A 16542-nucleotide genomic window follows, 5' to 3' on the forward strand; every position below is an offset into this window, starting at 1 on the left:
TGAGCTCAGAGCGACCTTTAATTATTATATTTTTGTTCTCTTACACCTTAGTCATTATTGTAGAAAAACAAATTAGTTTATTTTTGTGCACTACAGCAAATTCACAAATTATGTTCCATTTTGATGCCTGAATCATATTTGAAGGTAATCGTTACATCCTTCATTCACTTTTCTGTGCATAATGTATCGAAGTAACTGTGAAAAGAATAACTACAGTATATGGTGTGAAAAGATGTATTCTTTTATTAAACATGTATTCATCGGAAAAGTTTAATTATGCTCTTTTGTATTATACTGTATGCTTTAAGAAGTATACTTTACAGTTTAATTCATTAAGGAATTAAACTGTTAGATTGTAAGCTCTTTGAGCAGGGACTGTCTTTCTTCTATGTTTGTGCAGCGCTGCGTACGCCTTGTAGCGCTATAGAAATGCTAAATAGTAGTAGTAGTAGTAGTAGTAGTAGTAGTAGTAGTAGTGTTCTACTAATTCATATGAGAAACATTCTTGTACACCTGGTTGGTGCCAAACTATTATTTATGGTGATCCAAATGAGTTCTATGAGTGCAAAGGGGTCTGAATTTGATTCATGGCTCAGATTTTACACTCTCCTGGTTGGCCAGGGCTGGAGATGCTGCAGAGATAAATTACAGCCCCTGGGGAGAAGGGAGTTATGCTCATTGTGCAACAGAGACATCTAGTGACGGGATTTGGGAACCTTGAATATAAAAGTCTAGAAGGCACTTTGGTTCATGGCCCTTGATTGATGAATGTCACTGTCAGGCTTATTTTCAAAAGTGATCGCCGGCCATCTTCCGACATAAATCGGGAGATGGCCGGCAATCTCTCAAAAGCGGTGAAATCGATATAATCGAAAGCGGCTTTTTTTACAACATTGCTGCTTTCCTGTCGCCGAGCCAGCGAAAGTTCAAGGGGGCGTGTCAGCGGCGTAGTGAAAGCGGGGCATGGGCGGGCATGGACGTGGCTACCAGATGGCCGGCTTTCGTGGATAATGGAAAAAAAAAGCGGCGTTAAGCAGTATTTCGCCGGGTTTACTTGGTCCTTTTATTATCACAACCAAGCCTCAAAAAGGTGCCCCAACTCACCAGATGACCACCGGAGGGAATGGGGAATGACCTCCCCATACTCCTCCAGTGGTCACCAACCCCCTCCCACACTAAAAAAATAAAAATAAAAACTTTTTTGTGCCAGCCTGTATGCCAGCCTCAAATGTCATACCCAACTCCCTGACAGCAGTATGCAAGTCCCTGGAGCAATTTGTAATGGGTGCAGTGCACTTCAGGCAGGCAGACCCAGGCCCATCCCCCCCTACCTGTACACTTGTGGTGGTAAGTGTTGAGCCCTCCAACCCCCCCAAAACCCACTGTACCCACTTATAGGTGCCCCCCTTCACCCATAAGGACTATGGTTGTGATGTAGAGTTGTGGGGAGTGGGTTTTGGGGGGGGGGCTCAGCACCCAAAGTAAGGGAGCTATGCACCTGGGAGGTATTTGTATATTTTTTAAAATTTTTTAGAAGTGCCCCCTAGGGTGCCCGGTTGGTGTCCTGGCATTTTCATGGGGACCAGTGCACTACAAATGCTAGCTCCTCCCATGACCAAATGCCTTGGATTTCGCCGGGTTTGAGATCGCCGGCATTTTTTTCCATTATCGCTGAAAAACAAAACCGGCCATCTCAAACCTGGCGAACTCTGGCATTTGGCCGGGCTAAACCGTATTATCGAAAAAAAAGATAGCCGGACATCTTTTTCGATAATACGGTTCTGGTCAGCTGTTGCGCCGCCACCAAAATAGATCGCCGGCGAACTATTTCGCCGGCGACGTTCGATTAGTCACCTCTCCCCTCTCCAGTCGGTTCAAAACTCTGCTGCCCGTCTCATCTTCCGCCAGGGTCGCTTTACTCATACTACCCCTCTCCTCAAGACCCTTCACTGGCTCCCTATCCGTTTTCGCATCCTGTTCAAACTTCTTCTACTAACCTATAAATGTACTCACTCTGCTGCTCCCCAGTATCTCTCCACACTCGTCCTTCCCTACACCCCTTCCCGTGCACTCCGCTCCATGGATAAATCCTTCTTATCTGTTCCCTTCTCCACTACTGCCAACTCCAGACTTCGCGCCTTCTGTCTCGCTGCACCCTACGCCTGGAATAAACTTCCTGAGCCCCTACGTCTTGCCCCATCCTTGGCCACCTTTAAATCTAGACTGAAAGCCCACCTCTTTAACATTGCTTTTGACTTGTAACCGCTTGCCTCCACCTACCCTCCTCTCTTCCTTCCCGTTCACATTAATTGATTTGATTTGCTTACTTTATTTCTTTTTTGTCTATTAGATTGTAAGCTCTTTGAGCAGGGACTGTCTTTCTTCTATGTTTGTGCAGCGCTGCGTATGCCTTGTAGCGCTATAGAAATGCTAAATAGTAGTAGTAGTAGTAGTAGTAGATTATGCCCCTCTGTTTTGACTAGAATAAAATAAGTTGGGAGGGGAATACAATAAGGGAGATGTCCCAACCAGCTAGATTCCAACCTATTTCTGTGAAGCTGTAAGCCCAAAGATTAGGAGGGAATAGCCAGATCAAAAAATATATATATAATCACATAATGCTCTCCATGCAATTTTCTTAATTGCATGGACAGCATATGAAAAGGATCAGTTCTCTAAAGAATAACAAGTCTCCTCAAAGGGAGTGACCATCAGCACAGCCAATTATGGCAAATAATTCACAAAAAAAATTACAGTAAACAAATTTACTAGTATCTATTGCATTATAGTGAGGGTCCTTTTAAAAAGTGGCAGTAAGTCCAATGCGGGCTCACGACTTGCTAAAATGGAAGTACCACCGGGCTACTTCAGCAGCTCAGCGGTAGTTCCCACCCCCACTGCTCCATTGTACCGCCGATGTGCATCCGATGGTAATTGGGCAGTGCTATGCCCTGCTTGGTTATCACCAGGTTAGCGCGGGAGCTCTTACCACCACCTCAATGGCTGTGCAGCAAGTGTGCAGCTGCGGTAAAAGGGGGCCTTGGCACATATCAAAAACGTGTCAACACCAGCGCAGGCCTCCTTTTGCCACAGCTTCGTAAAAGGACCCCTTAGTCAATCTGATTGGCAATTCAGGCTTTTTTGAGAGAATAAATTCCTGATAGGCAGCCAATAAGAAACAAGCTATATTGTTTAATCTTTCCTGATCTTTCTAACTGCAAAATAATTCTCCGTATGTTGACTAAAAATATGAATCTATTGAAAGAAAACAATTCATGCTCTCTTTCTCATACAAATTTTCAATAGCTTTCATCTATAGCAGGTGTTCTAAAACCAGTTCTTGGGACACACCTAACTAGCCAGGTTTTCAGGATATCCACAATGAATATGCAGGAGAAAGATTTGCATCCACTACCTTCATTCCATGCAAATCTATTTCATGCATATTCATTGTGGATATCCTGAAAATCTGACTTTGCTAGGTATGTCCCAAGGAGTGGATTGAGAACCCCTGATCTATAGTAATAAGATCCAATAACAGGAAATCAACCTTATAATACATTATTTACAAATTCAAGGGCCTATGCTCTAAAGTTTAACATGCAAGCTAAATACTGTGCTAGACACTAAGGAGGCAATTCTATAATAGGGCACCACCATTTAGGTGCCATTTTGCCATGAGTAGTGAAACTATTTCATAAGGTCACTTACATACATAAATGTCCTTATAAATATGAGAATAAGCCCGTGTCATTGCACAAGAATTGTAAGGTCTACAGCTTGTGTAAATGCTCATGCCTAAACGTGACATTTATGCATGCAAGTAACAGTATTTTATAAGCTGCCCATGTAAAATTTCAGCCCCACCTATGGACCACTCCTGCTCCACCCATGTAAATGCCCCTTTAATAATTGCATCCTATGCAAGTTGAGCGTGTAATTATACAGTACTCTTTAGGCGCAATGCTGCCATTTACACGGGTAAGTGAACATTACCTGTGAGGGTGGCAATATTCTATAGATTTGCACAATCAGCAAGTAAATGCCATTATTCTAGTAATTTATAAGGGTAAGATTAATGTATTTGATATACCGCCTTTCTGTAGTATAACCATATTATATGTAGGTACTTTCTCGGTTTCTAGCAGACTCACAGTCAAAGGAATTACTGTAAATAAATGCGTAAATGACAATATTCAAGCTAGACACTATTCTGTATGTACGAGCCAATTTTCGATGGTGCATGATTTACAGGTGGGCATTCATATGGGCAGTGTTTGGCTGAAGCGTGGGTAGGAGTACACAATTACACATGTACATTTAAGAATACTATAATTTACACATTTTCTTTGGCAATCTAGTTATGAGCATTTACACCTGCTTTGTTATAATAATATTCTATAAAGGAAAGTAGGTGCCCACTTTCCTTTATAGAATAGGCTTGAAATAGGTACCCTTTATAGAATTACCCTCTAAGGCCCTAGCATACAGTCTATAAATTATAATATATTAGTGGGTATACACTAAAATAAATGTGTAGGTGCATGTGTATGAAGAAATACCAGATGCAAATTAGGTATGAGAAAGTGCCCTTGGGAATTTGTGGTATACTCTTCTCCATGCACTATTTTACACATTTGCTAAGATCTAAAATTTAAAGCCTGATGTGAGTGTTAAATTTTATGACGGTAGTAGAGTTGGCATGCTAGTATTTAACACAAGATGAGATCTCTATGCCTCAAATAAACTACTGGTGACTACAATTTTCATCGGGGAAACTTCTCATGGAATTTTATTTCGAGAATCTGGTAGCAGGCAACTGCCTTGGAGAGTCTTTATCCTACATACTATGCAGATGTAATATGCATAGTTAATAAGGTGTGGAGATTTTAAAACAAAATCTCTTTGCATGCTTCACTGGTTTTTCCTTATCCTTACCCTCAGCACCACCCCTTTTCCAGTGAGAAATATACATGTAGCCACAAGGGAAGGAGCAGTTTTCAAAGATTTTTCCATGCAAGTAAATACCCATTTACCCCCAGAAATTCCTTTGCAAATTACCCCTTAGCATATATGTCCCTAAGTCAATGTTTCCAGCCAAGCCCAGGAAGCACACCAAATTGGTTATGTTTTCAGGATATCCATGGTGAATATGCATGAAGGAGAGAAAAATGCTCTGAGGGCTCTGTTTACTAAGCCGTACTGTAGGTGCGCAAAATTTTTAGTGTGCACTAATTTTTAGCACGCACTAAAATGTTAACGTGCCTACAGCGCGGCTTAGTAAACAGGGCCCTGAAGGTCTAACATATACTAAAACATTTTATTCATATTTATTGCGGATATTCTGAAAATCTAACTAGTTAGGTGTCATGGATTTGCCCAGCCATTAAAACTCATATACACAACCTTAGAAAGAAACACCAGATCAAGGATTATGGCAAGCAAGATAAATTAAAGAAATTAAACAGCAAGAAAAGCTGGCAAGCAAATAAATCTTCAAAACTCAAGACACTGAATGAGAAACTGGATGCAAATGCAAAACTTTAGTAAATGAAAGGAAGAGAGGTACAAGGAGAAGTAAACTGTTTACTAGCTTACATGGACTCAGATCAGTGCACTATTCTTTTGAAACAGAAAGATTGATTAATGAAAAAAGGTATGGAATAATGTGAAAGACGTTAGTGTATAGAAAAATAAGCAGAATGGCTAAAAAAGCACTGCAAATAAAAAAGACATGTAAATGTGTGCCTACCATTTTCCAGATAAGGAGTCGTACCTTCTGAGGGGTCAAGGCGGCGAGCCCGCCTTCCGTGCTTGGAATTGTTGTGCACAAACATGTTATCTGAGACAGCCAGGACATGGCCATCCACATTGACTGTTGTTGATACAACAACCTGAAAAATAAGACAATGCAATATTTAAAGCACTTTAGCATAGACTTTACAGTTAAAATAAAAAATAAGTTTTGGGGGTTTTGTTTAAATAGAAACTTACTTGCTACTCAGTGGGGTTCTGTGTGAATTAGCTGTTTTTTTTAAACTCTAAATTGTTTCTTTTCATAATGCTTTCTAGTAATTATAGTTTAATTTTCTGTTGTACTAATAGATTAATCCAAAACAGGGAAATATTCATCCAGCCATCAGTTTCGTAAACACCCTCTAGCCACTTATTTCAAAAGCATCTGTTTTGATTGATCTATTGATCTATTGATTACCTGGTTTATCTAATTAAAATTTGCTCACTTGAGACTATTGAAATGAAGGACTTATGTGACTTTCAAATCACCACATGCTGCTTAATAAATCAGACCTCCCACTACTCAATTTCTCTTCTGTAAACCATTCTCCAGGTCAATTTTAGGACTATGTTTAATGCCTGATAATGAACATTTTTACATTTGAAAAGAATACATTGAATATGAATAGTGAAAGTGTTTTCAGCCCATGAAAAGTATCCTTCTCAAGTTCATTTGGATGGTGATTGATCCTGGTAAGTCACTGGAATTTCCCCTTTTATTTTGGAGTGAATGATTTCCATTCTTGTATCCAGTTCAGAGGCGGGCCAAAGAAAAGATGATGGATAGTGCCTTCTTTCAACTGCTTCTTCGAATAAAATGAAAGAGTTGGGGAAAACACCAAAATGCACAACCTTGTTGACAAAAACAACTTACATAATGGATCTGTTAAAATTCATCCCAGAAACAGAACATTACAGGTTCCTTAGAAGAAAAGTCTGATCAGATGATTCAATGTCTTGATGTCATTTCCAATATGGTTTAAACAGCTCATATATCAGCAGTAGTAGTAAGCACTTCTTTATGATCACTATGGTTTTGATTTCAAGTCTTCTTGTATAGAAATAGAGGGGCATAATCGAACGGCGCCGGCGAAATACATGGCCGGCGATGTATTTTGGCGGCGCCGCAAACAGCTGGCCAGACCCGTATTTCAAAAAAGATGGCGGCCATCTTTTGTTTCGACAATACGGTTCCGGCCAGCCAAATGCCTTGAATTGACCGGGTTTGAGATGGCCGGCTTCGTTTTTAGCGATAATGGAAAGTTATGTCGGCCATCTCAAACCCCGGCCAAATTCAAGGCAATTTGGCCGTGGGAGGAGCCAGCATTTTTAGTGCACTGGCCCCCCTGACATGCCAGGACACCAACCAGCCACCCTAGGGGTCACTGTGGTGGACTTCAGAAAATGCTCCCATGTGCATAGCTCCCTTACTTTGGGAGCTGAGCCCCCTAAACCCACTACCCCCAAATGTACTGCACCCACTAAACTGCTCCAGGGACCTGCATACAGCCTCTAGGACTATTGCTGATGTATAACTTTGGCACACCAGTGACACCTGAAGACTAATCTCTCTGAAAAGTCCTTTCTTGAAATAAGCACGTTTACTCACAGTTAAGTGCAGATCAGAGGTTGTGCCCACTGGCAAAGAGTCCCCTGTACTAAGATAGCAGTAGGTCAGAGCTGGCACAATGGTGTACAATGCCCTCTTTCAGCACCCTGCAAGGTAAGAACTAGTTCTCTACGTGGGTAACACAGGAAAGGGAACTAAACTGGCTTACAAAAATGGCCACTACCACATGGACTAAAACAGGAAACAAAACAGGGCACACTCTGACCTGGTTGGCAGGGGGGAAAAGCACCATGGGAGTAGAGCCCAGTACCCTACACCCAGCACAATGCATTGGTAATGTGACTCTGCAGTGCACCTAACAGCAAAGGTGTCACACTCACCCGAGAGCCACATCGCAACCAGGGAAAGGCTGTCGGAGGATACAACACATTCTGCGTCGTGGAGGTGGGTACGGCATTTGAGGCTGGCATACAGGCTTGCAAAAAAGGTTTTTAGTTATTTTTTAGTTTGGAAGGGGGTTGGTGACCACTGGGGGAGTATGGGGAGGTCATCCCCGATTCCCTCCAGTGGTCAATTTGGGGCACCTTTTTGAGGCTGGTCGTGAAAATAAAGGACCAAGTAAAGCCGGCGAAATACTGCTTAACGCCGCTTTTTTTTCCATTATCGGCGAAAGCCGGCCACTGGTAGCCACGCCCATGCCCGCCCATGTCCCGCCTTCGCTAATCTACCGACACGACCCCTGAACTTCGCCGGCGAAGCAACGGGGGAAAGCGGTGATGCTGTCAAAAATGCCGCTTTCCATTATACTGATTTCGCCGCTTTTCCGAAATCGCCGGCCATCTCCCGATTTATGTCGGGAAATGGCCGCGATAACTTTCGAAAATAAGCTGGATAGTGAACTAAGTTCTAGATACACCTTTTTCCTTGGCTAACTTAACACATTTTTGGACTAGTTTTTGAGAGCTATCCTGCTTTCATTAGGTCAATGAAACAATGGTGGACTTTCATTAAATTATAATTGCAAGTAAAATGTTTTTATGGCTTCAAATCAGGGGTGGAGCTTGAGCAGGAGTATAGGCAGGGCACACAAATGTGTACATAGATTTTAAAGTACTACAATAATGTGTGCACATGATAAATATTGGTACAAGCATTTACACCCTACCCTATTGCAAGTATAAATGCCCACACTTGCTACTTATGCTAATATTATATATAGAAACACATTTACTTTCATAATAAAATAGTACCAAAATAGGTACCTTTTTATCCTCTTATCTTGGGCACCCTGCTATAAAATTACCTACTTTGGGGATAATTCTCAAAAGGGCGCTTAAAGTTGGGTGCTAGGATGATGCATGCTAAGCACTAATTCTATAACAGCAATTGCATGTACAATCATTATACAATACTAGCATAATCTGCATTTATGCACCTAACTTCAAGTGTGAGCATGTACATCAGCCAAGTATCTGGTGTAAATGCTCATACGTAACTGCAAGTATTCTATAACCCGCACATGTATATGCACGCCCTGACCTGCCATGCCACTCTCAGGTCACGCCCCCCCTTGCAGGATTCACAATCTGAATTTGTGCATGCAGGTTATAAAATACCAACTAGAGGCAGTTAAGTGTGTAACTGCTAATTAGTGACAATTAACACCAATTATAGCCAATAATTGTTAATGCCAATTAGCAGCTTGTTAACTAATTAAGTTATGCACATAACTGACCCTATTCTACACCACATCAAGGATTTGCAGATTTGGGCATGCAAAGTTGGGCATGCAACTTTATAGAATTAGGGGTTTGTGTCTATAGGAAAAATGCTTGGCAAAACAGGGCCCTAAATATGTTCTTCAAACCAATGCAAAGTTCATATATAAAGCAGACATTTGAAAGAGGCACCACAAGCTGTCGTATGTATTTCTCTGGATTTCATAAAGTCATGACATTATTGAAAGCAGAGATAATTTAAAAAAATATATTCCATGAAGAAATTATTTTCTTTAATTGAACATATGCCTCCCCCCCCCCCCCCCCCACACACAAAGAACCCCGTTTCCTTGAGAGGAAGGCTGCATTACTGGCCTCTGTGACAGGGCCGCCAAGAGCCATACCCGGGCCCGGGACAAGGCCGTCCCCGGGTCCCCCACCACCACCCGAGGTCGTCGTCATTGTTGTCGCCTCCACCGGGCCCCCCCACATGAAGTTGCCGGCCCCCCCCCCTCCACCCGCTACTGGGCCGGGCCCTGCACTAACCTTAAACGCCTCCTTTCAGCACGTTTGCAGCAAGCAGCAGCAGGGCAGACCTCTCCTTCCTTCCGTGCCCCGCCCTCACGGACGTTACGTCAGGCGAGGGCGGGACACGGAAGGAAGGAGTGGCCTGCCCTGCTGCTGCTTGCTGCGAACGTGGTGAAAAGAGGCATTGAAGGTTAGTGCTGGGAGCGACGGAGGGAGGGCGGGTCGGACTGTGGTGTCGCCGGGCCTGGGGACTTTTGTCCCCCCTGTCCCCCCCTCTCGGCGGCCCTGCTCTGTGAAAGTCATCTATGCTGCTCTTTAGTTAAGCCAGGGAGGGTATGAGAAGATGGAACCAAAAAGTGGGTGAAGATGTCTCTAAAAGACTGTGTTCACACCCACAGCAAAGGGACACCTTTAGTACATTAAAAGGTGTAGTTATCAATGTGAGCTAGTGATTAGGGGGTCCTTTTACAAAGGTGAGCTAGCATCTTTAGTGCATTCGAAACATTAGAGTCCACCATATATTTCTGTGGGCATCACAAGTGTTTAGCATGCGCTGATTAGAATGCCCTAAAACCTCTAGTGTGCCTTTGTAAAAGGACCCCTTAATCTGTTATTTATCACTAACATGCTAACTTAGCATAGGTACCAAAACAGGATGACACAATGACAATCCAATGGCATTCCAATGGCAAAAGAGGATGACACAAGACAATCCATCAGGAAGGTAAATTCAAAGCAGCTTTCCTTTCTTTGGATTTTTGTCTTCCTGCTGCTGCTGTGGACAATTTGGCACAGGTTCATTTTATGCAATGAGACCTAGTTACTAACAACTGGGGATAACAGTAAAATAATATGTCTTAATGATAGTCTATGTTGATAACTTCCTCCCTAAGCATGAATTAGCACATGGCATCTGTTAGCATACAGCCATGGTTACTTTTACTGTACTGGCATGAAAGCACACATTAACCCTCTAATTCTATAGTCTTGCGCACACATTCCCACCCTTAGCAAGCAAAATTACGTGTGCAGGTTACAGATTACTGGCAGTTATGTGTATAATTTTCTAGACATATCAGGCGCTAATTGACGCTAACAAATAATTTGTGGTAACTGGAGTTAATTGGCACTAATTTGCATTTGTGCATGTAACTGCTCTTAGGGTATTTCAACTAAAGTGCTAATGCAGGATTTAACATGCGCTAAACCCTGATTTAACACAGCATATTTTAGGGGTGTTGCTTCTATTTTTAATTTCAGGCTGTGTGTTAATGTTACCATTATCATACAGTACCTGCAGAGAGTCAGCTCAGGAGCACTAGGTGCTAAGTGTTCTCGCGTTAACTCTGTATTAGTCAGCACATGCTAAGGTGTACACACTGGCTGGCAAATGCTTCCACCTCACCTCTCCACACTTGCCACACCCCCTCAGAGAAAATTCTACAACTAGGCACCTCAAGTTATGCACCCCAAGAAGGTACGGTGAAAGCCTATTCTATAATGGCACCTGGGTGCCCATATTCCATTACTGAATATTAGAATAACCTGGTATCAGGCACATCTTATATTTAAGTGCCTGCCGTTACTTCAGCCTTAGACCTGCCCATAACTGTGGGTGTATATATACAGCAGGGATATGAGTAACTTACAGTATATTCTGTGAGTTACGGGGGTTAAATGGAAGCCTCGCTTATATTGTCCCATGTTCTGCCCAAGCTAGGCCCTATGCCAGTGGTTCCCAACCTGGTCCTGGAGGCACCCAGCCAGTCCAGTTTTCAGGATATCCACAATGAATAATCATGACAGAAATTTGCATGTAGTGAAGGCAGTGCATGCAAATCTCTCTCATGAATATTCATTATGGATATCCTAAAAACCTGACTGGTTGGAGTGCCACCAGGTTTGGGAACCATTGCCCAATGCTACTTATGTTCACTGTTATAGAATAGTGCTTAGGCACCCTGCTGGCACTTTTAAGGGTAAGTGTACACACAGAGGGGAATAATCGAATGGCGCCAGCAAAATACATGGCCGGTAATGTATTTTTGCAGTGCCGCAAACAGCTGGCCAGACCCGTATTTTCGAAAAAGATGGCCGGTCATCTTTTGTTTTGATAATACGGTTCCGGTCAGCCAAATGCCTTGGATTTGGCCAGGGTTTGAGATGGGCAGCTTCGTTTTTTAGCGATAATGGAAAGTTATGTCGGCCATCTCAAACCCCGGCCAAATCTAAGGCATTTGGCCGTGGGAGGAGCCAGCATTTTTAGTGCACTGGCCCCCCTGACAGGCCAGGACACCAACCGGGCTCCCTAGGGGGTCACTGCGGTGGACTTCAGAAAAGCTCCCATGTGCATAGCTCCCTTACTTTGGGAGCTGAGCCCCCCAAACCCACTACCCACAAATGTACTGCACCCACTAAAACTGCTCCAGGGACCTGCATACAGCCTCTAGGACTTATTGCTGATGTATAACTTTGGCACACCAGTTGACACCTGAAGACTAATCTCTTTGAAAAAGTCCTTTATTTGAATAAGCATGTTTACTCACAGTTAACTGCAGATCAGTGGTTGTGCCCCACTGGCAAAGAGTCCCCTGGTACTAAGATTAGCAGTAGGTCAGAGCTGGCACAATGGTGTATAATGCCCTCTTTCAGCACCATTCAAGGTAAGAACTACGTTCTCTAACGTGGGTAACACAGGAAAGGGAACTAAAACTGGCTTACAAAAATGGCCACTACCGCATGGACTACAACAGGAAACAAAACAGGGCACACTCTGACCCAGTAAGAAGGGCGAAAGCACCAGGGGAGTAGAGCCTACCAACTACCAATACCTACACCCACCACAATGCATTGCTGATGTGACTTTGCAGTGCAAATAACAGAAAACGTGTTACACTCACCCCAGATATATATAAATCAGAAACTATATTAGTTCAAAATTCACAACAATTACAATATAACAAAATAAAATAAAGTATTAATGATGTGTGTGCTCAGTTTTTTTTAGGTGTATATACATAGACTCAGGAGTCAAAGAGTAAAACACCTCATAGACATCATAGCATGCCCTGCCTCCACCTAATAAAGGGCTGTTCAAAGTCTTTGAAAAATTGCAAAAAATATATAAAGATGTTACTTAGCTTTGAACAATGAACTTAATCCAAATGCTTGACGTTTATGAAAACTTTCAATATGACTTCCTGGTCAATGCAATACTTTTATCGTGCAGCTTATCTTCAAACCATCACAAAACAAAAATCAAACAGTTGTGAGGGTATTTTTGTTAGTGATGTGGATACCTGCCCACTGGGATTAAACTGAGACCGTGGCTCATTTCACTTGTACTTCAAATGGCATTCAGCTGGTAATGACTTTTGCCTAGTACCAATCTGAGCCAGATCCAAACTGGTGACCTAGGGATGAAAGACTTTGTAAACATGTGCCACTTCACTTAGATATCCAGCCTACTTATTTGGCATGGCAACCAGTGGCGTAGGAAGGGGGGCGGTGGGGCGGTCCGCCCTGGGTGCACGCCGCTGGGGGGGTGTCGTCTCCGTTGGTTCCTTGCTCCCTCTGCCCCAAAACAGGCTATTTCCTGTTCCAGGGCAGAGAGAGCAAGGAACCAATGGAGCAGACGCAGCTCCCAGCGACGTGGACTCGGGGGCGGATTGGTCCTCCCGCCCGCCCCTCGCTTCTAAAGTAAGAAAGAATGTGCTCCGGGGGGGGGGGGGGGGGGGGGGGAAGGTGTGTGCCGGAAGGGGGGTGCGCACCGAGGGGGGGCACTGTGCTGCATCCAAGGGGGGGGGTGCGCAAGTGGCGACCCGCCCGGGTGTCAGCCGCTCTCGCTACGGCACTGATGACAACTTCCATCTACCTGTGCGACAGGAGTCATAAAACTGCACCTTAACCTAGTTGTTCCATTTGCATAGCAATTACACAGCTATCAGGAAAATCCTAATCTGTATGTTAATGAAATCTTTGTTTCTTAAAGAATAACTTATTGACTATTGAAAGCAGTACTATTGCAATAAATAGTAAAGCATTAATGTTATTTTAGATTCCTGGCAGATAGAGAATGGCATTATAAAAAGATAACTACTTTTGCTCTGTCATCTATATATAGATTAGTTACCAAAGGGAAAATAGTTCCATTCAGCACAAAAATAGTAGACATTCTGTTTTCTTTTTCCTGTTTGCAGTAACTCATTACTGCAGTATACCTCCAAAAAGGTGCTGAGAAAGTAAAATGAGCTGAAAATACTGTCCAGGACCTGACATGTTCTTAAGACCATTTAAATCCTCTAAAAGGCAGGGAGATTAACTAAAGAGACCTGTGGTTGTCCCTCTAGTAGCTACTAGCTCCATTGCCAACCACAAAATCATTTGTGACTGATGCTTCTTTTAGTGATTGTTGAGACAAAGAGGACATTTCCACTCATTCCAGGTTTGACCTTCTGATCTGTTCCTATGGATCAATATCACCAATGCCACTTGAAGCAGAGATGCATGAAAATGGAAGCTTGGCTACATTGTTTTGAAATGAACATTTTTTTTAAATCTACAGATCTTTAGAGTTGATCAGTTACTTAGCTGGCTGCCTGGATTGTTGTGGCCTAACAAGTTGTCTGGCTGTACATGAAAACAACTGCTGTTTTGTTTTATGGTTAAGCAACAATTTTATTTTAAAAAAGAAGCTTCATACATCAAGAATGTATGAATAATATTAGCAAAGTTGCTTTTGGCAATGACATAGGTTTAGTTTGCCTGCTTACTCGGGGGGGGGGGGGGGTAAAGGATAAGAAAATAATATTAGCAGTAGAGGGAGGGGGAGTACCAATTCAGCATTAGCACCTGCGATATTTAGTTGTGAGCTGCCCCCCCCACATCAACCCAAACTAAGTCTATGCATATCAAATTCCTTTTGGGGAAGTATAAACTCCCCCTAAAATCATGTCAGGAATCTTGGGATACTGCTGAACTCATCACTCTCTCTGATCCCGCAAATTCAAACAACCTTTAAAAACTGTCTCTGTCACCTGTGACAACTACAAAATCTCTATATATTGAAAAGACATGTCTGACCACAGTGGTCCATGCCATGATAATGTCACGACTAGACTACTGTAATGCCCTGTACAGTGGTCAAACCTAAAAGAGCTTGCATCATCTCCAAGAAATTAAGAATGCTGTAGCCTGATTGATAGACAGTTGCAAGTGGTGTGATCACATCACACCCTTCCTGCAAAAACTACACTGGCTACCAGTACTTTATAGGGTTAAATTTAAAAATCTGTGTTTGATTTTCAAGGTCCTCAGACAAAATGGGCCAGGGTACTTAAAAAATAAAATTACTTTCTACACACCTTTGAGACCTCTAAGGTCCTCTCAAGGAGCATCACTATCTGTACCCTCATCAAAACAAACTGTGTGATGTGATACCCGCCAGCAAGCCTTCTCAGGAGTAGCCCCCATGCTCTGGAAATTACTCTCAGAAGGGCTACATCTAACTCAAGACTACATCTATTTCAGGAAGGTGAAAGCCTGGCTCTTTTCACAAGTCTTTAATACATGTGGTAATTGACAATACACTCACTCCACACCTGGACTAGCTTGCTGCACACCCTGTAACTTAGACCAGTTCCTCATATCTTGTTTAACTGTACAAAGATTTTGCCTTGAGTTTAGCCATCCATCTGTTTATCCCAATTGATTCTGCACTACCCATCTTGTCCCCATCTATGTATTTGCACTTGGCCTCTCAGCTACATAGAAGAAGAATGGCATCATATCTATGCTATCTCAATGTTATATTGTATTGTTTATTAGGTGTTTCATTGGTATTATGCTGACATTGTATTATATCTATGTTACTTGAATATTCTTCTATGCTGCCTATTATTGTATTTTTTGTATAGTACTGACATCATATTTCCAAATTTACCTCATTTAGGGGTCCTTTTACAAAGCTGTGGTAAAAAATGTCCCGTGGTGGTGTGGGTGGATGAAATTGCCGTGCGTTGAGGCCACTTGTTACCGCAGCTGGAATTTCCATTATCTTAAATGGAAGTCAGAAATGGCTGTGCCAGGGGCTTAGCCAGACTTCGGCGGGAGGGGGTCCAAAGTCCGAGGTGAGGGGCACATTTTAGCACTTCCCCCGCCGCCACCAACAACAACTTTGACCCCCCCCTGCTGACGACCCTCTCGACCCCCCCTCCCGCCGCCAACCCTCCCCCGCCGTCACCTACCTTTGCTGGCGGGGGACCCAAACCCCCGCCAGCCGAGGTCCTCTTCTTCCTTCGTTCTGTTTCTGAGTCTGACGTCCTGCACGTACAACCTGCAGAACGTCAGACTCAGAAACAGAACGAAGGAAAAAGAAGACCTCAGCTGGTGGGGGTTGGGGTCCCCCGCCAGCAAAGGTAGGCGACGGCAGGGGAGGGTTAGTGGCGGAGGGTTAGTGGCGGAGGGTTGGTGGCAGGAGGGGGGGTCGAGAGGGTCATCGGCAGGGGGGTCCAGGGCCAACCCTGTGGCCCCACATAGCTACGCCCCTGGGCTGTGCACTAACGAAAAATACTGACGCACAGCAATTTACTGCCTGAGCCCTTAATGCCACCTATTTAGTAGGTGGTAAAGGGTTACATGCTAACCCGGCGGTAATTGGACAGCTTGCTGTGATGGCCAGTTACCGACGGGCACACCTACACTGCACTCCCGTGCTAGAAAATAGAAAAATATTTTTCTGGCACAGGAAATGCCACGCAACAAACACAAAACTACTGCAGGGCGTCTTGGTACATCTCACAGTGTTGCTGAAAAAGGGCCCCTTGTCGTATTTATGTTTAGATTTGGTCATTTTGGGCTCATTTTACAAAGCAATGCTAATGATTAGTGTGCGCTGAATGCAAAGAAGCCCATGGGAATTGAATGGGTTTC

At 43.3% G+C, this 16542-nt stretch overlaps 1 protein-coding gene across 1 annotated transcript in view; it reads right to left on the minus strand.

Annotated features, from left to right (window-relative positions):
• Window positions 1-16542, minus strand: part of EBF3 (EBF transcription factor 3) — a 479658-nt gene that overhangs the window by 115729 nt on the left and 347387 nt on the right. The window contains exon 8 of the mRNA XM_030202964.1: window positions 5777-5894. Coding sequence (XP_030058824.1) covers window positions 5777-5894 — 118 coding nt within the window. The remainder of the gene's footprint in view (window positions 1-5776; window positions 5895-16542) is intronic.

The sequence above is a fragment of the Microcaecilia unicolor genome, chromosome 5, assembly GCF_901765095.1.
Source record: "Microcaecilia unicolor chromosome 5, aMicUni1.1, whole genome shotgun sequence".
In the NCBI taxonomy this organism is placed as follows: domain Eukaryota; kingdom Metazoa; phylum Chordata; class Amphibia; order Gymnophiona; family Siphonopidae; genus Microcaecilia; species Microcaecilia unicolor.